The 26862-nt window shown below is 43.3% G+C and overlaps 1 protein-coding gene across 1 annotated transcript in view; it reads left to right on the forward strand.

Moving 5' to 3' along the window:
• The window catches only part of LOC144785385 (uncharacterized), a 41037-nt gene extending 30766 nt beyond the window's left edge, over positions 1-10271 (forward strand). The window contains exons 2-3 of the mRNA XM_078664332.1: positions 6820-7036; positions 9150-10271. Coding sequence (XP_078520458.1) covers positions 6820-7036; positions 9150-9275 — 343 coding nt within the window. The 3' untranslated portion in view covers positions 9276-10271. The remainder of the gene's footprint in view (positions 1-6819; positions 7037-9149) is intronic.
• The last annotated feature ends 16591 nt before the right edge of the window (positions 10272-26862 follow it).

The following is a 26862-nucleotide window of genomic DNA, read 5'->3' on the forward strand; positions in this document are numbered from 1 at the left end:
CGTATGCAAGCTTCTGTTTTAAGAACTTTAATGCCCATAATGCACTTAGTGGCGCAAATGGTAATCTGTGTTAAACTCAATGTGTGCGCGCCAAATTGATTTCAGCATATTTTACGAGCATAACATTTCTGTTTCTCTTTTCAACATCTTCAAATGTCCACTTTTTTTACTACTAAAAACTCGCTGTCTCGCCATGTGTGAATTATATAAGATTGTTCATTCAGATTTAACTTTTCATCTTGGGTGCAAAACTAACAAGGGCTTTTATGTAAAATAATGAAAGAAGGTGGTATGCACACCGTGTTTATCGTAACGTACACATTTATATTTTTAAACAAACTATGCAAGTTGCGTGCGAAACTGGGCAGTTCTTCGCCCTTCGTGCACCATATTAAAACAATGCATGTGGGGAGCGCGAAAAATCACGCTCCACTCCCAGACGCACTGCATTTATGGATATCAAATCCAGCCAGTATTTCTCCGTTTGACCATGTTCACAAATTGTCCAGTTTAATCCATATTATTTTCCACATTTTCTTCGTGTTCTTCCATTTAATTCACATATGTGTCGTAGTGTATGAGGAAAGCTTCCCATATTCGCGTGCGCCCATCCAGACTTCTTCGCAAATATGATCCAAGTACACAAGATGATTCAAAGCAGCGTGTCTTTATTAAAAACCCAATGCATTTCGGGCTACTTTCAATCCCTTCGTCAGGGGTTACTGCAAGTTATCAATTACAGCATTACTAAAGTGTTCCATTTTCGACTATAATCACTAAAATCATTGTTACATCTTACATATGTGCCTAGGCCATCATTTCTAAGTAAAAAATCATCATTTCAAAGTAACCAAAACAAATAAATGCTCAACCCCCGTGACCCTCGAAACGTTATTCTGTCATCCCTCTGACCAACTTAAATAAAAACCAACGTTACTGCAACATACATTGCATTTGTTATCAAAGCTTTCCCTCACGCCGCGTTCTCTCTAATTACCTCTCCCACCCATATGCCAAATTTCATTTTTGACTTGCCTTCTCCTTAGACTACACCTACTCAGTCATAGTAACAGATAGGTTCTAATTCTCTCTTTCATCACATCAAGTTAACTTCTTTCCCGGCGGGACAGATTTGTTATATGCTCCGACACTCTGCTAGGCTTTTCTGCATTACGCGCACTCCTTAATTTTTACAAGCCTAATTCTAAGCGTACCTGCTCATAATGTAATCTTCTAACCGCTCGGCATGCGCCTCAGGCTATTCTTGATCACGTGTAACCGCCCTTCCGTTACAAACCACTTTTAAACCCACGTGTTCCCCACTTAAGTGACTACTACTTGATGACCTCGTATGCAAGCTTCTGTTTTAAGAACTATAATGCCCATAATGCACTTAGTGGCGCAAATGGGAATCTGTGTTAAACTCAATGTGTATGCGCCAAATTAATTTCTGCATGTTTTACGAGCATAACAATTCTGTTTCTCTTTTCAACATCTTCAAATGTCCACTTTTTTTACTACTAGAAACTCGCTGTCTCGCCATGTGTGAATTATATAAGATTGTTCATTCAGATTTAACTTTTCATCTTGGGTGCAAAACCAACAAGGGCTTTTATGTAAAATAATGAAAGAAGGTGGTATGCACACCGCGTTTATCGTAATGTAGTCATTTATATTTTTAAACAAACTATGCAAGTTGCGTGCGAAACTGGGCAGTGCTTCGCCCTTCGTGAACCATATTAAAACAATGCATGTGGGGAGCGTGAAAAATCACGCTCCACACACAGACGCACTGCATTTATGGATATCAAATCCAGCAAATATTTCTCCGTTTGACCATGTTCACAAATTGTCCAGTTTAATCCATAATATTTTCCACATTTTCTTTGTGTTCTTCCATTTAATTCACATATGTGTCGTAGTGCATAAGGAAAGCTTCCCATATTCGCGTGCGCCCATCCAGACTTCTTCGCAAATACGATCCAAGTACACAAGATGATTCAAAGCAGCGTGTCTTTATTAAAAACCCAATGCATTTCGGGCTACTTTCCAGCCCTTCGTCAGGGGTAACTGCAAGTTAACAATTACAGCATTACTAAAGTGTTCCATTTTCGACTAAATGACTAAAATCATTGTTACATCTTACATATGTGCCTAGGCCATCATTTCTAAGTAAAAAATCATCATTTCAAAGTAACCAAAACAAATAAATGCTCAACCCCCGTGACCCTCGAAACGTTATTCTTTCATCCCTCTGACCAACTTAAATAAAAAACGAAGAATCTGTGTTTAGAATTATCCATCCGAACAGTTACTCACCTTTGATACCGCTTTTTCTTGTGGATATTCTAGCTAACTGCAGATTCCTCCCACAACCGCCTATCTCCCCATTCCATGCAATGGACTTTTTCCTCCATCCTAAAAAGGTCGCAATTTAGAAATCTGCACACTGTCTAATTTGACCAGTTAATGGTTCTGCGTCCGGCGGCTTGACTAAGGTTCTGAAAGAAACTAAAGTCAGCATGCAGGGGTGGCAATTATGTAAGGCTTTAGCATCACTTTTGGGGTGGAGCAATGTTGATGCAGAGTCTCACAATGCCACCTACTGGCGTTCAAGGGACTTGCAGAAGAAAAAAATCTGGATCCAGTCTGGCAGCTGGAGAATTCAAAAGATGAGGAATCTGCTGTTAGATAGAGAATCCACTAAAAAGAACATTTCCGAAGGTAAGTAACTTGTTTGGCAAATGGCAGAAACGTGACCATCACTCTGAGATTTCTGCAGAGAGGCCAAGGTTTAGATGAGCATGTAGTGTGAACACAATTATGACCCAGTGACAAGGTCTGTTAGAAACTCACACTGCCATTAGCCTCAACTCCAAACACTAAATGTGCCCTTTATGTACACCACCCACTCCTTTAATCAACTCAGTTTGTACTATTCACTATACAAGACTGATATATTGCATGAAAAACAAAACTAATGAAACACATCTGGGAAGAGGAAATAAAGGAATAGGGGCACAATAGCATGCAAAAGAAGTAAAATGTGTGAAATATAAACAAGAACCACATCACTTTCTTGGATTACCTTAAGGGTTCTAACATTCATAGTCCAAACATATTTCAGTTATTTTGCTTGTACATTTAAGGACATGAAAACAGGGCCCTCTAGGGGAGCATCTCATAACATGCACCAGATGAATAGACCACGTTACAATGCATGCAATACATTGCATGCCATTACAATGTGGTCATTACAACGACCCTGTTGTTACATCGCATACCATTGCAACACAAGTCATTACAATGACTTGCAGTAGGGGGTGCGCTGGATTTTGGAATAGTATAATTTACTATTCCAACTCCAGTCTGTGCAACAGTAGGGAAGGTGTTGGATTTTAAAACCAACACCATTTGTCTCCTACAGCAAGTTGTTTTAACAACTTGTGTTGCAATGTTTTGCGATGTAACAATACGATCATTGTAACGACCGTGGTGTAATGGCATGGGATGTATCACATGCGTTGCAAACAATGTTTCCCGTACCAGATACATGTAGCCATCATAAAGCACTAAGGAATATTTTATTATTTTCATATGTGCCCTAAAGGGTTCACTCAACCAGGCATGAAGAGCAGCCTCATGCATGCACGATATACAGGGATCAATTGTAAATTATCTAAAGAGTCAACACAGTAGTGATGAATAGCAACCTGCCAGTCTTTGGAGTCCTTCCATATATGTTATTTGGGCAATCTGCAGGAAAGAGCTGATAATAGGCAGCCCAAGTCCCAGAGTCACAAACATGCATACAGATGCACCTAGATGCTAGACAAACGACACATACAAATGTTGCCAGGCACAGTTTAGAAGGCTATTGCCCCGAGTGTACAAATAATAGTTACGTTTCGGGTACTGGAACATTTGCAGATTCAAATAGATTATACTATATGCTTGCTAAGGCCTACACAAGAACTCAGGAAGGGCTGGAGAAAGGCAGCTGTGGAAAACTATTCATATATTTAACTCAGTAGGACCTACAGGCAAAAAACGAATAGACGTGCTGGAGAGAGACCGCCACGTTAAATGCAGTATTGGGTCCATCAAGGAGCAGAACAAGGTGTGTACTGGTTAAAGGCATCCAGGGTGGGTTTTCTAGGGTGAAACTGTTGAGTAATCTAGTGGCAGCAGGAATGAAGGTGTTTGAGACTTCTAGTGCTGATAGATTTGGAGATGTTAGATGCTATGGAAGAAATAGCGGGGCATATTACCAAGGAATAGCGATATTTATCGCAAAATGCGCTTAGCGCATTTTTTTTTATCACTGCCTATCGCTGGATATGTTAATGGAGAAAACATGCTATTTGCAAAGTTTTTCTCCATTATGCTAAAATATCCAGCGATAGCGGCGAAATGTGTGAATATCGCTGAGAATACAGCGATATTCACGCATTAGCGACGAAATGCTCTTAGCCATGTTATCCACCTCCCATTGGATAACATGGCTAAGAACTGGTCTGGGCAGGTGTTAGCATTTGGAGATATTGGTGCTTAGCGTGAATATTTCTATCGCTACGCCTGCCTTGCTTTCAGTCGCTAACTGGTTGGGTACGCCCACTTTGCATGTCATTAGCGAATAACATCGCTGACAAGCAAAGCGGGCCCCAAACCGCTCGCTATCGCCTAAAAGCTGTCGCTAACTTCAGTTAGCGACAGCTTGCTAATAGGGCGATAGAATTATCGCCGCTTAGCGGACGAAAACGGCAGCTAAAGCGGCGATAATTGCCTATCGCCCCCCTTCATAATGTGCCCCATAATTTGTGGGTTTGAAACATCTCGTGGAAATATGGGGTTTAGAGGAAGGTAGGCAATGGATGCGCATCAAGAGAAAGGGGTTCTAGTCTAGGGCCCTTTTCAGACCATTCAAAGAAGTCACCTATAAGCTCCCCACCTGGTTGTAAGTCACAATACTGAGTGGCAGAATATCGCCCAGTACCATCATCTAGTGCAGAATATTGGCTACCAGTACATCATCGAGGTAAGTATAACTTGGTAAGTGTAGATTTACTATTAAATCTGAGACCACCCCTGAAGAATGGAGCTTTCACAAAAGCCTTAATTGACACAGAAGAACATGCCTTGGATGTACTCAATGCACTACCAGCACATGACACAATCGCAGGAAACTGCCCACAAACTGGAATGACTATCACATCATCTCTTTCAGGCTAAACCTTCCAATCAAGATAGCATCAACAGAAAGGGCCCAGAGCGGTAATAATTATAGTTAATGGATTAATCTTATTCTCTTAGAAAGTGGCACATGTCTCATCCAAACTTCACTTAAAATTTGAGTCACAGGAGTTGTACATTTGTCTAGCTGAATCACAGATGACTTTGACCAGTAAATGTCAGCTATGACACGCACTGTCCCTAAACACCGAAGGACTCCTTGGATCAATAAATGATGGAGAAACTGAAAGCCAATCGAGATATGTTACAACTCAATAGGGGGTAGTCAAATAGCCAGCCAGACGAAATCCTCCAACTACAACACCACAGAGCAAACAAATCAGGAATTTAAAATAGCACAAATAATGCATCACTTCAAATTGATCACCGATGTTTAATTCTGCTTAAAAGAACTATATAGGATTTTGTCATAGTTTGGCTACTCAGAGGGCACCACCACTGAATACCACATTTACTGAGCTGTGCAATTTCTAGTGAGCTTGTCATCAATACAAAGATTCACCGAAAAAATACAGGTTTCCAGGTACACAGACTCCTAGATATACATATACCCATGTAATACCTGTAGATAACCGAAAAGCATACCGGTATTTGTGCAGACTAGCCACGAGAAATGTAGACAGGCTAACACTCCTAACCCTGTGCTACAGAGGGCGTATGTTGATAAACAGTGGGGGAACCTATTGTTATGTGTTGCATGGGCAGCAAGGTGAGGAGACCACAGTGCAATCTGCAAGTGAAGATGGCAAGGTCTTGTACTGCAAGGAAACGCAGTGTGATGTGATGCACACAGGGAATAGTATTGTTAAGTTGAGAGGCCTCAGTCCTCTTGTTAGCTATGAATGAAATTCCACAGTGCCAGTACAACCTGACCCACAATGATGAACTTACTTCTTTGAGTAATTCCTGGCTCATCATCGGTTAGTAGGTACAAGCAGCAATGGCTTCCTCTGGAGAAATGTGTGTGCTACAAATGAAAAAAAAGTAGCTAAACTATCAATGCAGTTAAGACATAAGAATCTTTAAGGTCCAAATATTTAGGCGAAAAAACTTTTTAAGAATCGAAAAGGTTGAAATAGTTATGGAAAGACAAAGGCCACATAGATGATGAAAATAGGATAGTAAGCTCAAACATCACGCTCTGAGAAAGCATTAGAAAAGAGTGTTCATGGGGAGATGCTAATGAAAATGTGAAAAATATTTAAAGGGCCGTCCAAGCGGATGACTGACGCAGACTTAGGCACCCTCTTGTGAGTGAACACAGCTTGGTTCATCTGATGGTTGGTGGTTTACTTGGTTGAGTGGTCTCGCTGAAGTCTTGAACTTACTGCCAAACAACTCTGAGTAGAAAAACTTCCGTTAGGTCAACAAGATGAGGTCTCACCTTTTTTGGAGGAGATGAGATGATTGCAGCTGTGGGGCTTTTGGGACGGTTTAATGTGAGTAGTAGCTTCCATTCGAGCTTAAGTTACATCCTACTGCTTCTAAAGATATTTAAAATAAAACCCACCAATGCAACTGTCAATGATAATGGTGTTACTTCGTTTGTCTTTTTTTCCTTTCTAGATGCAAGGGCGTTGATCTGTTCCTTCTTCGATACTTTGACAACAGTCTTGGAATCATTCCGCCTGCAGACATCGAGCACACGCCAGAGTATGCTACACTGGGTCAACAAATGCTGCAAGCACTGGCTGAAGCATGCAAACACACGGATGAACCGGCCAGACTTACCCAAGAACTGGACATCTTTCGGAAGGTTTTGAAGGATGCTGATAATTTCAAGGTATCCATGAACATCCTTTAATCATAAAGGGCTAACTTGGTAATGAGTTTGATCGTTGAGTTAAACCTTCATAGTTGTGTCAAGCCGACGGGGCCCTGGCTTTTGCCTACATGGAATTGATTCCCAGAGTTCCCTGCGCACAAGAGGGCAGCGAGGTGCTGGGGTCTCTGCTGTCTTGTACCCATCCACTGACCCGGAATCCTATCTTCATCAAGGCATGTGAATCATTGGAGGACTTTTTGCCCACATGTCCTTTTAGTTAAAAGAATGGTCAGCCAAGCATATTTTATAGATAATTGCTCATTTTCACATACCTTTTTGAAATTCTACATCATTCTGAAATGTGAAACAGTAAGATGTTCCTAATGATAGCAAAACACAAATTAGGAGCGTCCCGACGCATAAAGTGAAAATAGAAACATTAACATCTGGGCAAAGGAAATTGTTGAGGCAGTGGTGATATTGCATTGGCTCTCCTTTCCGGAACCTTGCTTTCTGATTGGTGCGTTTGTGCTCTGTACACTCATGAAAGGGCGTGCCTTTCTTTCTTCTGCTCCCTCCCCTTCTTTCATTTTTTTCAGGCCGTTTTATTTTTTTTATATAAATAGCTATATATATATATATATAAATATGTTATATATGTACTTTTATTTAGTCTTTTGTTCATGGAAATGAGTTTTTCGTTGTTAGCGCACACATTTTCTGTTTTTTACAACATGAACATTTGATATCGAACTTTACACTTTATATTTATGTAATCATTTTTTATCCAATTTTCAGCTTATTTTATTCATTGTTTTATACTGCAAATCGATTTTAGACCTGCCAGAGGCACGCTGAGAAACAGTCTTACATCTTATTACACATGCAGAGTTAATGAGGTTGTGGTCATTTAAAACACAAACTGACTTTGATAATGTATTTAGTTATCTAGCTGTCTGAGCTTGAATTTTCAGGGGCAAGCACTTGACATTGTAACGCTATAAAAATGTCTTAGATAACAAGATAGTTTATGTTGTTTGTCTTTCTCTGGCAGCAGCACAGATGGCAGGTTGGCAGTCATTAACCTACATGGATTTATAGGTCTGGTTTGACATTACAACTGCCACCTGACCTTTTACTTTTACCAATATTAATCTACAGTTCCTTGCTTCCTTAGAAAGACATAGGTATCCACTTGGAATGCTTCAGATTACCATATAACATTCCTTTAAAGCCAGACCTATTGGCATTGCCAATGCTTGTTATACATATGTCGATGTCACTCAGATAATCTTCTGGCAGGACAGTGAAGTCTGCAGTGCACATGATTCTCAATTTTAGGACTTTTTAGTGGCAACCTGTAATTTTAAGTGTGCAGACATTTTTAAACTGATCACAATCAAGAATGGTGGTATGGAAGTCCCAAGCATTAAAGAAAAACGTCTAGAAAAATAAAAAGGTCTGAACCTCTTCTTTCCCTCAAGGCACCGATCACTGTGGCATTTCTAAAGTTTTCATGCACCTGGGTGTGAGATTTATAGTCATTAAGTTCATGTTCACTATCTGTCATGTTGGTTTTGAGACATATAATCTATGCATAGGTGTACCTGAAGCCACCAAAGGCAGAATTAAATGAATTCAAAGCATAGACAATGGATATGATGATTAAGTGAGTTGGTAGGCACCGTGAATGGTGGCAGTGGTTGGCCGTGAATCCTTTAAAAATTGATAATCAACTGACAGGGGGCATGAGACATCTGTTGGATGTAAAAGATAGAGGATAAACAGAGGGATCAACTCTGTTGTTTTGCCAGGTATATATTAAAGATATGCCAAAAGTAGTCCTCTATATTGGAATGCCAATTTCGGGGATAAAACTCTTAAAAAAGAAGATCAGAGCTCACAGAACTGACAGGTAACTATGACATGTATGAGATAAATGGCAACATGATCTGGGTCTGCAATAGTGTAATATAGACCATGAGGTACATTGATTATGGAAAGATAAGAAACTCAATGGCAAATGTGGTATCTGCACATGTAATTGATTTGTGCTAAACAGAGAAAAATTACATTGAACTTCATTATAGAAGTTACACTTATGCTTAACCTTTGTCTTTCTCTTTTCAAGATTTATACAGAAGCCTTGATGAGTTCAATTTCTGAAAAGATGCCTAATTTCACTCCACAAAACAAACAAAACATGGAGAAGTTTTTGAAAATAGCAGGTGACTGTTTGGGAAAGAATTCACAATAAATCATCAAGAAAGCTCCACTGACAAACATCCACCAGCGACAGAAGGGAAATACTCCTATTCTTACATGCATATATTAAGTAACTCATTTACACGTCTTCTTTACCAACATCATATTTCTAAAAGTGAATTTGCTTTATTTCCTGGAGTTTTATAAGATTTTTAATTAAGGTGTTACAAGTGGCCAAGAATGGTGGCAAAAGCTCTGGATGAAGTTCTGAATGTCAGGCATTCTGAGGAGCAATTGGATGAAGGCCTCTGGTTTTATTTTGTTTAAGTCCTTTCATTGTGAAAGTAGTTCAAAGTGTTCAGAAATCTCAGGGATACTGTATATCATATTATCAATGAGGAATTTGATTAACTGTTGGAGACTTATGAGCTGGCGCTCAGTGGTCAGAGAGACCGAGAGACTGGCAATACAAGGCCAGGCCCATCGCCACACTCGGGCTGGGTAATATACCAATTGGGTAAAGCCAAGGGTATACATTTCTTCAATAATGTTCTGGCTCTAGGCATTGGATGAATCATATGCCCAAAAGCTTGGATCACATGCAACAAAAGCATGGTCAGAAATGGTTAAAATGGAAGAAAGGCATTTGTGGGGTGTATAAATACCACAAATTATGCACATTTCTGGGCCTGTATCTGCTGTGTAAAGAGGGTTTACAAATAAGTAACATGATGGTATGTGCAACTCACTTTACGGGGAGGTCCTAATCCATTTTGTCTTGAGAAAAAAAAGGATAAAGGATCAAGTAATGTTAGAGTTAAGTACAGTAATAAGATCTCAACTTATGTTAAAAAATATCATAAATTCACTTAAAAAAAGGTTAAAGTGACGTTATAGGTTGGTGGTAAAATAAGAAAAAAATCACGTTTAAAAACACCAAAAAGTTAAATTCACCAGTTTTAGTTTACTGAGCAAATTATAACTTGTGCTCGCACCATGTATTGCTTATAGCCTCATCACTTATGTCATGGCAAATGACATTATTGATGACATCACTAATGACATCTCAAATGACATCATTGATAATATCACTGATGATATCATGCAATCAATCAAAGTGACCCCAAAGTTGGTGTGGAGATAGGCATAGCGGAGATCTCTGCATGTGACTTTGTGAATAGTACTTTGTAGCGCTTGAATAGTATTATTGTAGTACTACTAAATGTACCACAAAATGAAGTTTGTGACTTGGTCCCACTGTGTGTTGCACAGAATCACAGGATGTTGGCCAGGTTTCAAACCTGGATCCCCAAGTTCGAAGATCAGCAGTTCTACTCACTATGTGAGATCCCTTTTCCTCCATTGCTTAGCTAACAGCATCCTTTTTAATCGGACTTTTATCCTGGAAAAGAACAGGAATTTTGCACTGGTTCTCCAACTTGCTGTAAGGGGCTCAGATACAGAGGACCCTGTGAAATTCACGTAAAAAGGCAGGCGGTAAACTGTGTATGTACTTTCCTTGAAATATTCTCCGTTAAACCATACTACAAACATTAAGACCACTTTCTCTGCAAGGCTCTTACTGGAGATTCAGTGGTCAGAGGAATGCCTGTGACAGAGTCCTTCTGCACTTCATCCATTTCAGTTTCTATTGATTTACCTTTATTGATCAAAGTGTAACCCAGCATTGCACATGTTATCACTTCGTCCTCCAAGTCAAGTCTTCTGATGCTTTGAGGCTATGGGCATCAAATGAGCAGGAGAGGAAGCAGTTGTAGCTTGCTTCAGTGGTGCTGTGAGGATGGGGTAATAGGAGCGTGTCCTCGTTTATGTGGGCCTCTAAGTGCTAACCAAGCAAATAAGATGAAGAGGTGTGATGATTGAGCAATATATTGAGTATGCAGGGTTGACTAGGATGCAGGGGTTTGAGGGAGGAGGAAGGAAAGAATAGTGAGACAGAGTGGCCTGGCAGCAGTGAGCATCTACTGAGCCCATTAAAGACAAAATTAATAATGAAAAGTGCAACAAATTAATGGAAATGTGCCAGGACTACTTTTTAAGCAGTCTGCATCCATAATCAATCAATCAATCAATCTCAGCATTTATATAGCGCACTACTCACCCGGAGGGTCTCAAGGCGCTAGGGGAGGGGGGATCCGCTACTGCTCGAACAGCCAGGTCTTGAGCTGCTTCCTGAAGGCGAGGTGGTCCTGGGTCAGGCGGAGGTGGGTCGGGAGGGAGTTCTAAGTCTTGGCGGCCAGGTAGGAGAAGGACCTTCCTCCTGCGGTGGCTCTACGGATCCGGGGGACGGCGGCGAGGGCGTGGCTGGTCGATCGAAGCTGGTGTGTGGGAGCGTAGAAGTTGAGGCGGCTGTTGAGGTATGCTGGTCCTTGGTTGTGCAGGGCTTTGTGTGCGTGGATGAGTAGACGGAAGGTGATTCTCTTGTTGACCGGGAGCCAGTGCAGATCTCTTAGGTGTCCGGAGCTGTGGCTGCGACGGGGGATGTCCAGGATGAGTCGTGCTGAGGCGTTCTGGATCCGCTGGAGTCTCTTCTGGAGTTTGGCGGTGGTTCCGGCGTAGAGGGAGTTGCCGTAGTCCAGACGGCTGGTGACGAGGGCCTGGGTGACCGTCTTCCTGGTCTCGGTGGGGATCCACCGGAAGATCTTACGTAGCATGCGCAGGATGTTGAAGCACGACGAGGAGACGGCGTTGACTTGTCTGGTCATGGAGAGGGAGAAGTCCAGGATGAAGCCTAGGTTGCGTGCGTGGTCCGTCGGTTTGGGTGCGCTGCCCAGGGCGGGGGGCCACCAGGAGTTGTCCCAGGCGGAGGGTGAAGATCTCAGGATGAGGACTTCCGTCTTGTCCGAGTTCAGTTTCAGGTGGCTGCTCATCATCCACTTGGCTACGTCTGTCATCCCTTCGTGTAGGTTGGCTCTGGCGATGGCGGGGTCATTGGTGAGGGAGAGGATCAGCTGGGTGTCGTCGGCGTAGGAGATGATGTTGAGGTTGTGTTGGCGTGCGATGGCTGCGAGGGGGCTCAAGTAGACGTTGAAGAGGGTTGGGCTGAGCGAGGAGCCTTGAGGAACGCCGCAGATGACTTCGGTGGCTTCTGATCTGAACGGGGGAGGCGGACTCTCTGCATCCTTCCGGCGAGGAACGAGGTGATCCATTCCAGTGCCTTCTCCTGGATTCCGACGTTGCTGAGGCGCTGTACTAGGGTACGGTGGCAGACAGTGTCGAAGGCCGCGGAGAGGTCTAGGAGGATGAGGGCCGCTGTTTCTCCGTTGTCGAGCAGTGCTCGGATGTCATCGGTAGCTGCGATCAGGGCGGTCTCGGTGCTGTGGTTGGCCCGAAAGCCAGACTGCGAGAGGTCGAGGGATCCGTTCGTCTCGAGGAAGGCAGCCAGCTGCTTGTTGACAGTCTTCTCGATGACTTTGGCAGGAAATGGAAGCAGCGAGATGGGGCGGTAGTTCTTGAGGTCGGTGGGGTCGGCTGATGGTTTCTTTAGTAGGGCGCTGAGTTCGGCGTGCTTCCAGCTCTCCGGGAAGGTAGCGGTGTCGAAGGAGGTGTTGATGATGTCCCGCAGGTGGGGTGCGATGACAGCGTCAGCCTTGTTGAAGACGTGGTGAGGGCAGGGGTCGGTTGGAAATCCGGAGTGGATGGAGTTCATCGTGCGGATGGTGTCTTCGGTGCTGATCGGGGTCCAGGCACGGAGGGTGGTGGTGGGGGGTAGTGGCTCCGTCGTGGCGTGCGTCGGTTGAGAGCTGAAGCTGTTGTGTATGTCCGCGATCTTGTTGTGGAAGTAGAGGGCGAGGGAGTTGCAGAGGCCTTGCGAAGGGGTGATGTCGTTGTTTCCGGCGTTGGGGTTGGAGAGCTCCTTAACGATGTTGAAGAGTTCCTTGCTGTTGTGTGCGTTGTTGTCCAGTCGTTCCTTGAATGCAGTTTTCTTGGTGGCGTGGATCAGTTGGTGGTGTTTTCGAGTGGCGAGTTTGAGGGCAGTCATGTTGTTCGGTGTTGGGTCTCTGCGCCAGGCTTTCTCGAGGGCTCGGCAGTTCTTCTTGGAGCTCTTGAGTTCGTCGGTGAACCATGGGGCTTTCTTGCTGCCGGGTCTGCTAGGCGGGGTCTTAAGAGGGGCGAGGTCGTCTGCGCAGTTGCTGATCCACTTCGCGAGGTTGGTGGCCGCCTGACTAGGGTTCGTTGCGCTGGAGGGAGGGTTCATGCTCAGGGAGGTTGCGAGCTGGTCGGCTGTGATCTTGTTCCAGCTTCTGCGTGCAACCTGTTGCTGGTGGTGGTGGATCGTTGTCCTTCTGAAGCTGAAGTGGACGCAGCTGTGGTCCGTCCAGTGGAGTCCGGTGGCATGGCTGAAGGCGATGTCCTTGCTGGATGAGAAGACGGGGTCGAGAGTGTGTCTGGCGTAGTGGGTGGGGGTGGTCACCAGCTGCTTGAGACCGAGGTTGGCGAGGTTGTCCAGCAGGGTGGTGGTGTTGCGGTCATTGTTGTTCTCCAGGTGGAAGTTGAGGTCGCCGAGGAGGATGTAGTCGGCGGAGGGGAGGGCGTGTGGGCTGATGAAGTCGGCGATGTCTTCGCTGAATTGTGTGCGTGGTCCCGGGGGTCTGTAGATGAGGGTACCACGGAGGGTGGTCTTTGGGTTGATGGGGACTTGGAAGTGCCGGTGTTCGGCGGTGCGAGGGTGTGATGTATTCCTATAGGTTCTGTATCGATCCCCCTATTCCTGACCCTATTCTGGTTAACAAGTTAACTAGCAGCCATCCCATGAGGCAGAAAACCCCCATGATGCAGGAACCGTTATCTGATAAAGCCACACTACGGCACAGGAACGTGTTATCTAATTAGGTCATAACGCTTGCCATCTAATTAGACAAGCGATATTCCTCCAGCCCCTGATAAGGCATACGGAGTTCTCAAAACAAATCAAACCTATGACAGACCTGGGAAAAACCCTGCGGCCATTGTTTTGATTTCACCGAGAACTTCAGCAAAAGAATGTGCTAACGACCAGGTCGTATGACATCCTTATTGACGTATCTATGTCCATCCTTACGTCAATCTCGGCACCTTAAAGGTATAAATATTACCAATATTGCCCTATGCAAACACACGCGGTGGTGACGAGATCGGAGCAGCCAGACTTGCCGAAGCCCAAAGCAGAGCAGACCCCGCTGGCGCAGCCCCGCCTTCCTGACGCGCTGAGAACGAGACGCTGCTTTCTCCTGCCGAGAAATCCAGCTCCGGCGCTTCCGGGTAGCCCTCGCAGGCAGCCTGGAATATCGAGACCAGAGACGAGAGATACCATCCCTCATTCATCCTAGATTCCAGGTACAGAACTGAATAACCCCTTGCAGAGAATTCTTTAGTCAGTCACTTGGCAAAACAAACTCAACTTAAACTGTAACTTTCTATTCCCGCCCACGTATTAGGCTTAGGTCAGGTACACGGGGTAGGCGTAGTTAGAAACACCAGTTGAGTACGATTAGTCAAATGTAAATGTGTATGTATTCATTTTATTCATTTTAAACCTTCATATGGCTTAGAAACCATATCAATGTTTTTACAGTATTATTTTATACTTCTGCTTTTATTGTATGCACTTTACTTAACCATAAGTATTGCAATAATATCGATCCATTTCTCTTGTATGAGAAAAGAGACTGATCAATAAATAACATCTTTTATTGAACACGCCCGTCTCTTCCTTTTCTCTACAATCTGGTGAGACTAAGAATGCACGTACTGACTGAGCAAAATAAGTCGTCTTTTGTTTTCACACGACTCTAGAGATACACTCTTGATTAGGGGAGAGCAAAGTTGTCATGTTCTATGGTTGTCAGGAACTAAATCCCTTCTTGTCTATCCAGGGAGGTTCAACTCCTCCTTGCCTATTCGAGAAAGTTTCTAGTGAACTCTGAGCTAGCTGGCAAACCCAAAACTTTAAGTCTAATATCGACAATAGTAGACCTAGTTAACGTCTGGTCTAGGCCTATACTATTGAAGGTATTATTCCAATGCGCAGAGCCTATTGGGATAATAGGAACTACACTACATGGCGCCCAACGTGTTTGGAAGGGCGATAAAACTAACGTAAGACATTTAGAGTAACTCAGTCGTTCTTTTTCACTCAGACCCCTTTTTTCCCATAATACTCCAAAGACGTCTGGAGTGGGTAAAAGGTAATATCCGCCAGACCTCGCAGGAGGAAACTCCTATGTATGGTCCTTGGTTTAGTCAACGTTGAAGGATACACTGTTCCAAAATATTGTGCATCTAATCTTTGTTTCCATAAGAAACCTGATCTGCAAACAAACTAAATAACCTTCCTGTCGGTAAAATGGTAGACAGTGATGAAGAAAGAGAGACAGTTAGGTTAGCAACTGAACTCGCAGCAGCTGATAATGCACTGCAAGACACAGACCCGGATATAATACTCATCCCGGTCATCAAGAGGAAATCTATAACTTTAAAACTTATAGAAAATGGACTGACACCTAGAGGTGGCACAGTCATATTCGTAATTGAGGCACACGAATATCGGCAGACAGAGGTATATTATTCATGGATACATTTTCCAGCAGCAAATGCTGTAACAAAGTACTTCCACTATTACAAAACAGAGGACCCTCCTAATGAGTACACTCCTTTCGAGGAGGTGGAAGTACCACTTAAATTTCAAGAGCATCTGCTCTTATTTAATGGCGCCCTAAAACATAATAATCACATCACCAGGCTCGGTCCATTAGGTAGACCAGGAGCAACGTGGCCGGTTATAGCCGGATACACACCACATCCAGACATCGATGGGATGTCTGCAGCAAACCTTTTAATACAACTAAAACAATTAATAAAAATACATAGACAATTAGTCCAATATGTGATGCGGACTTCAACAATTCAACCAGCAATTAAAATTCCACAGCTGACCCCTCACCAGGGGAACACAAATAAAATTACACCACAGAACATACAATCCTGCCTAGGTAAAGTACCAGCTAAACGGGAACAAATACCATTCTGGTTAGCACAAAAAATCACCCAAATAGAGGCGGTGTTTCCAGACACCACCCAGTTAGAAAAACACAGGATTCTGACTATCTGTCTTCCAATGGGAATCGCACCACACGTGGAGGACTGTGACACTTGGGGTACAGTCTTTGCTTCCATCTACACAAAAACGCACGGTGTTCCATCCATTTCGGTAATACCAGATGTGCTAAAACAAATTCAAGACGAATACGGTCCAGAACCCGCTTTAACTCTTGGTATGAAATTACTAAAAGACTTCAAGCAGGTCTCGGCTATATTACTAGCCAACATAAAGGGAGAAGCAGCAAACGTGGCGATCCGCCAGAGGTTAAAGGAGACAGATATAGCAGACCAACCAGCTGAAATTGCCAGAATTATAGAAAAATCCTATGAGGAACTAGGTAGAGATAGTTTAGGTGGAATACCAGTAAAACCACAACTGATTGAAAGTCCTGAAAAAATATTTTTTAATAATAATTCAACATCACAAAAAAAGAGCTGGGATGGAAACAAACAATCCAATCCTAAAGAAAAGAAATTCCAGTCCAGAGGAAGGTCTCCTCGGCGGAGAGAAAAATCTCCGAACCAAAGACACAGGTCACCCCAAAGTGACCCCTCTGGGAAAAGATATAACCTTAGAAATAGGGATAATATAAAGAAGCCTGATAGATATCAAGACATTGATACACGTCCCTCTCAATCTTTTCAGACTTCCTCGCAGAAATCGGAAAGAAGAGGACGATCAGAACAAAGAGAAGAGCACGCCAAGTCCAAAGACAAGGAACCTGCTCATCTAAAAAAGAAATTACAATTTCCAAAAAAGAAGGTAGCCAGTATCAAGGTAGTTAACAATGCCGAGAATACTGAGGACACAACTGAAAAACGGAGAATGGGCTCAGACAATGCTAGACAGCGCAGCAGAAGTGAGCATAGCTCGCAAAGTCCTTATGAATCTTCTGGAGACAGTGGACACGAATGAATATCTTCAAGTGGAAACTGCAGACACCAGAGTTAGCAAACCTCACAAAATATATGAAATAACTTTACGTATAGAAGGGGATAAGACTAGAAAAATAAGGGGACTATTTTGGGATAATCTCTCCAAGGGCTATGACATCCTTCTAGCTGAAAAAGACTGGCCACCAGAGTTTGTCAGGGAGTGCCCTCATGGCGAAGAAATAATTATGCCTGCCTTCTCAAATCATATCCCAATTCATAAAAAATACACACTTGCCAGAAAGTGGGCAGTAGCTCAAGCTCCTGCTTTATACAAAAATCATGTAGGATGGGATGAGGACTCTCCTCCTCACAAAATCCAGTTAAAATCACAACCTACTGCACAAAGACAGTACCCAATTAAGCAAGAAGCTAAAAAACAGGTAAAAGAAATCCTAGATCAATTAGAACACCAGGGGGTGATTGAAACTTGCACCTCACAAATGAACAACCCTTTGTTTCCGGTCTCCAAACCAGACAATTCATATCGTCTAGTTTTGGATTACCGACACCTTAACTCATGTTGCAAAACTTTTGCAGTGCAAAACTCGCATAGTGCTGCACTAATGAATAACATAGTGCGCAAAAAATACAAAACAACATTAGACATCTCTAATGGATTCTTTTGTCAAAACATAGCACCAGAGAGCAGATATTTGTCTGCATTCTCAATAAATGGCACTCAAAAACAATTCGGTCGGTTAGCCCAGGGGTACAAGAATAGCCCAGGAGTATTCTCAGCGAGAGTAACAGAATTACTACAAACATATGATGACGAAGCATTATCTTATGTCGACGACATATACTTAACAGATGATGACTTGGATACGCACTTGAAGAGAGTGAACACCATAATACTTGGGTTCGCAGCAGAGGGTTACAAATTCAACTTTAAAAAATCCAGAATTGCCCATCTAACAGTCCTGTTCTTAGGATACGAATTATCAAGTGAAGGCAAAAGCCTGGTTGACAATTTCCTAGAGAAATGTGCCGTACTCCAAGCACCTAGAACACTAAAAAACCTACAGTCAATTCTAGGCTTCCTAAATTTCGGAAGAACATACATTGCAAATTACGCAGAAAGGGTCAAACCCCTTTATGATCTAATAAAACCAGATTTTAAAAGAACCAATTGGACTCAAATACACACAGAAATTTTGAGATCCTTACAAACAGACATGTTAATTAAAACAAAATTAGAAACACGTGATAACACACGCAATCTTGTGATTCGAGTCATCCCAGGAAGATGCGGATTCACATACCTGACCTCTAATGAGGGAGAAAAGGTACCAATTGCATTCAAATCACACTTGTACACAGAAGCTGAAAAGAAATTCAGCATTAAAGAAAACATTGTTCATGCAGTTCAAACCGCAATAGCTAGAGAAAAAGATCAAGCGGACGGTAGACACATCACAGTCAGAACAGCGGAATCAGCCTTTGAGGCATTAACAACACCTTGTAATTTACCAACAACAACATTGAATCCGGAATGGATACAATGGGTGAACATTCCCTCTGCCTATCGACATTCTGCCCTTACGACAATACGCTTGTGTAATCTATACAGACGGACATGCTCAACCCTCCGTTTGGGGAGAACAAGCATACAACCCAACATGTGGGATTACAAAAGAAGTGTGGCGCGGAGGTAAACTAAGACCTCTATTAACAAAAACACACTCAGTAGAAACTAATTCAGAACAACAGACTGAAATAATAGCATTGAAAATGGCGCTAGATAATGCGGATCGCGAATTCCCGACACTTATAGTGTCCGATTCATATTACTGCGTCAAATCATATAACAACGATTTGCAGACATGGATTCAAAACGGTTACAAAGATGACACAGGTGCAACAATAAAGCAAAAACTGCTTTAGGAACAAATAGCTCTTTTACAAAAAGAACTACCAAAGACTCACGTGACACACTCACTGAGTCATCAGCGTGATGGCGTTCACGTTGCAGGGAATTCATTGGCTGAGACAGCCACAGCGGTAGCAACTAAATCGGCTTCCGTAGCTCGGAAAAAGCGTACAGTGAAGTATATTGACGGTGAAACAGTGCTGGCGGTGAAAACGTCATCAAAAGGCGACTGCTCAGCGCTACCGATCAACTATCCACTCAATTATACATACATAATCGATGCAAACTCCGTCCCTTTTGCTCGAATCCCTGGAGTGGGGGATAGAGTGATTCCAAACATGGACAGGAGAGACTTGTTAATATCAGACGCACATATGGGCGAGGGTCTCAGACACCTCAAACTAAAAGATTCTCTGGAAGAATTACAATCAAGGTACTGGTGGCCAGGCATGAGCCTGCATCATACCATTTTTGTAAAGAACTGCCCAAACTGTAACAGAAATCGCAATGGTGAGAGAAACAGTGTAATACCGTGTCGTTTCACTCCAGAAAAGATCAACAGTAAAAAGCAAAGCGTCCGATTAACATATACAGGCTAGTTTCCACTTATAATGTAGATCACCAGCACTCGGCTGACGTCTGGACTGTTATACAAAGATTTGCGAGTCTAAATGGCATATACGCTAGAAGAATGCTACGTTTGACCATTGTTTTCACTCTAGCCCTACAGCCTGAGGGGAAACATGGCCAAATGAGCATAGCACAGCGGGACTCTTCTCACTTCCTTCCTGAGGGATACGGGATGGTGTAAAGAAAAAACCAAGGCATAAAGCTATCTATACCAGAAAGGATATTAGGTTCGGGAGCTGGGTGGGTCAAACATCTAATAAGTGTCCAACGTAGTCTAAATAACTTGCCAAGAAATTCTCTGAAGGGATTCAGTCCGTACGAATTATTATTTGGAACTAGGATGTTAGTCTTAGATCTCGACAGTCAGACTTCAGTGGTGAAGGAAAAATGCTTTTATATAAAAGATCGTTTGGCTATTTTGCAGGACTTATACGAAACAAGAAAAGACCTGAGCAACATAAAGTTGAAACAGCAGCCAACAACCACTGAAGAACCACCACCTGTCCCAGCAAGACCTGTCTGGATTCCAAAAGTCGGGGATCTAGTCAGAGAAAAGATCGCGGTAAAGAAGGAATTTGGGCCTTCTTACAGAAAAGCAGTTCCTGTCTTGTCTGTCAACGGGACAAGATCAGTTGTACTACCGCCGCTTGCTGGTAAAAAGGAGAACCGAGTTGTATCCATCGACCTGCTAAAACCACAACATGTGGCCGATAACAACTAGTAGGCCAAGTGGACTCCCGAGAAGTAGTAGAACACCAAGATTTGCTACTAACACAGAGGTTCAATCTAAGAGGCTAATCACATTCGAAACGCCTACAGAACTACAACAAGGACTATGCAACAATGCAATGGAACTTAGACCTCTGAAAACCCAAATAAAAACATTTAGCAGAGACACACCAATCTATAATGAAGTAACAAACGACTATGCAAGAAACAGTAATCCTGAAGCAATTGGAACAATTGACAGAACTGCATCCGGCTACTTCATAAACTTCGATGATTCCTCTGAAGGCTTCACTGAATCAAAAACACAGCCATCAACAAAAACCTTTAAAGATAAAGTTAAAGTACTTTTGAAACAACTGAAAGAAACATATCTAATTTCTCCATGGATTGAATTTTGGGTGGGTTTTGGTGCATTTATCCTCATACTTTGGCTCATCATGGTACTAACTTTGGGACGCTTCATTGAGGGAAAATATGCTAAAATGGACACAGCAAGTCAGAAAATCAACTTGATCCTCAAACCACACACATCTTCACACGTCAAGAAAAGAGAACTTTCTTCAGTCAACTTCACAGCCAATCCTATACCGGGTGGGGTAGCATGGGACAAAACTGACTACGAAATTTATGGTCCGGTTGAAATCCTGAAATATCCACACCAAATTAAGATCTCGTTGAGTGACTTTGTAAAACCAAGCTCATTTGCTGATGATTGGGACTTTGAAAGTATAAATAATATGATGTCTGACTTAGTGATGTCTGCTAAATTTACCAAACATGATTATTTGCAGGGTTCGACAAATTATGATAGTATGTACTGTTATAACCACTATGGTAACCATTTTCTACATAGATCTGCACAACCTAGAAATGTTTTAAATTATAATCAATGGGAACATTGTGCAACCCCTCCAAAAGGAAGCTCAAGAACCGTTTATGACAAATATTCATACTTTTCAGGTTTTAACACAAGTAATGCTGAAACATTTTATTTCAAATTGTCAAATAAGACAGGGACAAAAACCATGATAACAAACACGAAATTGATATATTTTGACTCATTCTTTGAACAAATGAATACTTTTGGTTTTGATTATTGGGACAAAAATGTTGTAGTAAAAAGTGTTTGGGGTACAAAAGAATGGCAAGTACAGGGTATAGAATCTTTGTTTAGAGCCTGCATGATCCCAGAACAAATTATATTTTTAAATGACACTGTTCAACAAACTACCTGTCTTGGCTTAGCCAAAATCAAAGACTTAAATAAACCGTCTATTCCAAAACCAACAATGAACAGCAATAGCTCCACAGATGAAGAGATAGACGTAAATTATGTATTAAACCAAAACAGAACACATCCTGATTGGAAACAGTAGTTGATCTGGCCCACAGATACTAATAACTGTCAAAACAGATTCCTGAACAAAACACAGGGGTTCAAAATGACCAGGCCAGACCCTAGATATTCCCAAAGACAACACCCAGGAATAATAACCACCTACAGTGTGGGCAAATTATGCCTTCCGTGGCTACAGACTTCCACACTGGCAGAAATTAAGCAACATCTAACTTTACTTACTGATGGTGCTGACTTGCGTGATTTCATTATGGGACCGCGCAAACAGCGTCAGAAACGTTTCATAGCAGCCTCTGTATATGCAGCATACAACGAGGCCTGGAAGGTGACTCAAATTGAGACAGCAGAAAGAATACGGGAAATTGACCGTATTAATTTGGAAAAATCACTTTCTGTGGTGGACAATGGGTTAATGACTCTGTCCTCCAGAATTTTTTCTCTGGACAGCATTGTGTCTTCAGCAATCGACATAATATCGCAAGACTTACTGTTGTTACAACACGGTCAGTCCCAATTGCGTTCTATTGTACAGCTTGGCTGGACGTTACAAAATCTGCGTTCAGGCTATGTGCCTTGGCGTTTAATCAACACAACGTCACTATTCAATATCTTTAACCTTACTGATAAACAAATCAGTATGGCCCAGAAGGGTGCTGATTATACAATCCTGAGCATTGAGAAACTCGAGAGATTACCAGTGACAATGTCAGAACGACCTGTCAGTGAATGGATAATACATGGGATAATTAATATTCCAATATCAACCTTCAGGTTTCAATACTGCCAAAAATATATACAGGCTGGCATGTACGAAAAATTGGGAAAGGGGTACATTAAAACAACATGGAACTTGCCCTATTCACATGCATGTGTCAGTAATAAAGGACAGAAAGTGTTTCTTAGTGGCAATAATTGTGCAATGTCACTGAGCGGTACACTTCTGTGTAATGGAATTAGTTTGCATGGAGCCTGTGAAGGGAACTCAAATAACCTTTCATGTCACCAGCTAGGCGCACCTGCAACAGAGATAGAACCATTCTTTCAAAGACTCTATAATGGGAGTTACATTCTAATTGTAGATCGCAGATGCTGTAGTCTTATGCCCGGGACTCCTTATCTCGTAACTACGACTGCGAAGGTCAAGTGCTGTGGACGCTTATTGTTCCCCAGCTCCCTTCCAGACAGGGAGGCAAGGGCATGGCCCAACTTGAAAATTACTTCTATTCGAATAGATACTTTAAGCAGAATGAAAACAGTGCTTCTTCAGACGCCGACCAGACTCACGTCATCAAAAGAAACGTATGATCTCCTAGTCGCAAGGACGACTGCAGAGATTCACTCCTTATTATCAACTAATTCCCCCATACATTTCGCAGAAATCCTGAATGAAATCTTAAATATTTCTGATACCAGTGGAGTCTCAAAGTATTTAAGACAGTATTTTCGATGGCATTAACACCATTCAAAGCCATACTGGGTATTTTTCCAGATTTCGTCCATTCGATTTTTGGCGGACTTCCCCTCATTTTAGGACTAATTGCAGGAATCCTATTCCTGGTCCTTATATTTCGTTATGGCAAACCATGTCACAGACAAAACACCTGCGACAAGGGAAGAAACAATCCTAGCCATTGGATACCGGGACCGGATATCAAAAATCCTGGGACTATCCCGGCTTAGAGACCTGAACATGACTTGGTTTCTTTCATTTCGACCAATGTGGCAACGATGTGTTTTACCTGTATTAAGGTGCTTGCTATGCGGAGAAGAATGCGTGTTGGACACCTGTCTGACTCTACAATCAGATGCGCCAATGGATGCAGAAACATTGTTGAGTCCTATAAAGGCTCATGCTTTGTGCTGCCCTCAACGGCTACCAATCCTGATGACGGCATTCGTGGAAGCTTCACCACTACGATTAAGGGGTAGTGAAGTTCAAGATGAAAGCAGCATTGATCAGGTACGACCTTCTGTCAGCAATACTAATCAAAACGTCAATGGAGACAATCATGCGCACGAATGCATGGTTACATCTTTTTCCGAGTTAGTGGAACTCTCCCAGGAAGCTGTTGACAACTTTTTCGAGAGTCTAAATGATATGATGTTCTCACCAGAGCAGAAATAGAGACTTTTGAGCAAGCTCGCACACGGCGTTCCCTGAATTTGGCCTTCAACTAGAATAGCAAAATACCATGAACAATTTTCCCTCCAGTTCACGGACAGCAATTTTTTCAGCAGCCCCAAAGTATTTTTACGAATTTTTCGGGACACCTATTTTCTGCTTAAAGTAAGAACTATTCTTAGAGAACTAAAATTTCTATTTTTAGATACTTTATAGACATTAGCTGCCCGCTGGTATGTTCATAATTATTTTATTCTGTGATGGAATGGTCTCGAAACTTTTTTCTGTATTAAGAGCCGTTTCATGTGTAAATTCTCATATACAAATTAGTGATAATGTATAGATATGCGTGATTTCTTTAGCATTATTCTACAGCTTGAGTGCATATATTACATGTGACTATTTTTTCCGTATATTTGATAATTTCAAAATGCATTTATGTATTTTGGGGTGGTAAGGTATACACGATACTCTACAGTATGTTTTACTATGCATAGATTCGTAAATATGTCCATAGTTAGCGTGGAGTGGGTGTGATGTATTCCTATAGGTTCTGTATCGATCCCCCTATTCCTGACCCTATTCTGGTTAACAAGTTAACTAGCAGCCATCCCATGAGGCAGAAAAACCCCCATAATGCAGGAACCGTTATCTGATAAAGCCACACTACAGCACAGGAACGTGTTATCTGATTAGGTCATAACGCTTGCCATCTAATTAGACAAGCGATATTCCTCCAGCCCCTGATAAGGCATACGGAGTTCTCAAAACAAATCAAACCTATGACAGACCTGGGAAAAACCCTGCGGCCATTGTTTTGATTTCACCGAGAACTTCAGCAAAAGATTGTGCTAACGACCAGGTCGTATGACATCCTTATTGACGTATCTATGTCCATCCTTACGTCAATCTCGGCACCTTAAAGGTATAAATATTACCGATATTGCCCTATGCAAACACACGCGGTGGTGACGAGATCGGAGCAGCCAGACTTGCCGAAGCCCAAAGCAGAGCAGACCCCGCTGGCGCTGCCCCGCCTTCCTGACGCGCTGAGAACGAGACGCTGCTTTCTCCTGCCGAGAAATCCAGCTCCGGCGCTTCCGGGTAGCCCTCGCAGGCAGCCTGGAATATCGAGACCAGAGACGAGAGATACCATCCCTCATTCATCCTAGATTCCAGGTACAGAACTGAATAACCCCTTGCAGAGAATTCTTTAGTCAGTCACTTGGCAAAACAAACTCAACTTAAACTGTAACTTTCTATTCCCGCCCACGTATTAGGCTTAGGTCAGGTACACGGGGTAGGCGTATTTAGAAACACCAGTTGAGTACGTTTAGTCAACTGTATATGTGTATATAATATATTTTATTCATTTTAAAACATCTTATGGCTTAGAAACCATATCAATGTTTTTACAGTATTATTTTATACTTCTGCTTTTATTGTATGCACTTTACTTAACCATAAGTATTGCAATAATATCGATCCATTTCTCTTGTATGAGAAAAGAGACTGATCAATAAATAACATCTTTTATTGAACACGCCCGTCTCTTCCTTTTCTCTACAATCTGGTGAGACTAAGAATGCACGTACTGACTGAGCAAAATAAGTCGTCTTTTGTTTTCACACAACTCTAGAGATACACTCTTGATTAGGGGAGAGCAAAGTTGTCATGTTCTATGGTTGTCAGAAACTAAATCCCTTCTTGTCTATCCAGGGAGGTTCAACTCCTCCTTGCCTATTCGAGAAAGTTTCTAGTGAACTCTGAGCTAGCTGGCAAACCCAAAACTTTAAGTCTAATATCGACAATAGTAGACCTAGTTAACGTCTGGTCTAGGCCTATACTATTGAAGGTATTATTCCAATGCGCAGAGCCTATTGGGATAATAGGAACTACACTACAAGGGTGTCGTCGGAGTTGGTTGTGACGCGGATGGTGTTCCTGTGGACGATGGCGATGCCTCCTCCTGTCTGGTTGATGCGGTCCCTCCGGATGATCTTGTAGCCGTCCGGGATGGCGATGGCGATGTCGGGCGCTGAGGAGGCGTTCATCCAGGTTTCCGTGAGGAAGGCGACGTCTGGGGCTGTGGTGTCGAGCAGGTTCCAGAGCTCGACGGTGTGTCTGTGGACGGAGCGGGTGTTGATCAGGATGCACTTGAGGTGGTAGCTGCTGGAGTTCGGCTTGGTCGGTGCTGATGTGGTGCAGGTCCGAATGCAGGTGAACTTGCAGGTGTGGCAGCAGAAGGGTCCGTGGGTGCGTCTCGGGGTGGCTCGATAGCAGCCCGGGATTCTACCGGTGTTGAGTGCGTAGAGTTCGGTGGTGTCGTAGGTCCGGCGGGTGGGCTGGTGTCTGCGGGAGACAGGGGTCCTGGCACTGGGCGCGGTCCAGGCACGGACGGGCGCAGACGGGCTTACCTTTGGCGCACCTTCGGCGCTCAGTTGGTGCTCCCGCTGCGCGCGTCCGCTGCGCGGTCGCTTTGGGGGCGTCATAAGTAGGGGGATGGGAGGGCGGGTCAGCTGGGTAGGCGGGAGCGGGGCGTCCAATGGGCGGCTGTGGGCGGGGCCGCAGGGGGTCAGCTGCGGGAACAACTGGCGGCCGGGCGGCTCAGCTGTGGCTGGGTCGCTCGGGTGCAGGAAGGGCAGCGGCGGCAGGAGCAGGTGGGCGGGAGTCCTTGGCAGTCCTCTGCGGATCTTCTGGAAGCGGCAGGAGCAAGCGGGTGACCCGGCCTACTGAAAGGCGCAGTGGTCACTCCCGAGTGCGTCCGGCGATCCCCTTAAGTAGGGGAACGGGAGGGCGGGTCAGCTGGGTAGGCGGGAGCGGGGCGTCCAATGGGCGGCGGTGGGCGGGGCCGCAGGGGGTCAGCGGCGGGAACAACTGGCGGCCGGGCGGCT

The sequence above is a fragment of the Lissotriton helveticus genome, chromosome 10 (assembly GCF_964261635.1).
Source record: "Lissotriton helveticus chromosome 10, aLisHel1.1, whole genome shotgun sequence".
Taxonomy (NCBI): Eukaryota; Metazoa; Chordata; class Amphibia; order Caudata; family Salamandridae; genus Lissotriton; species Lissotriton helveticus.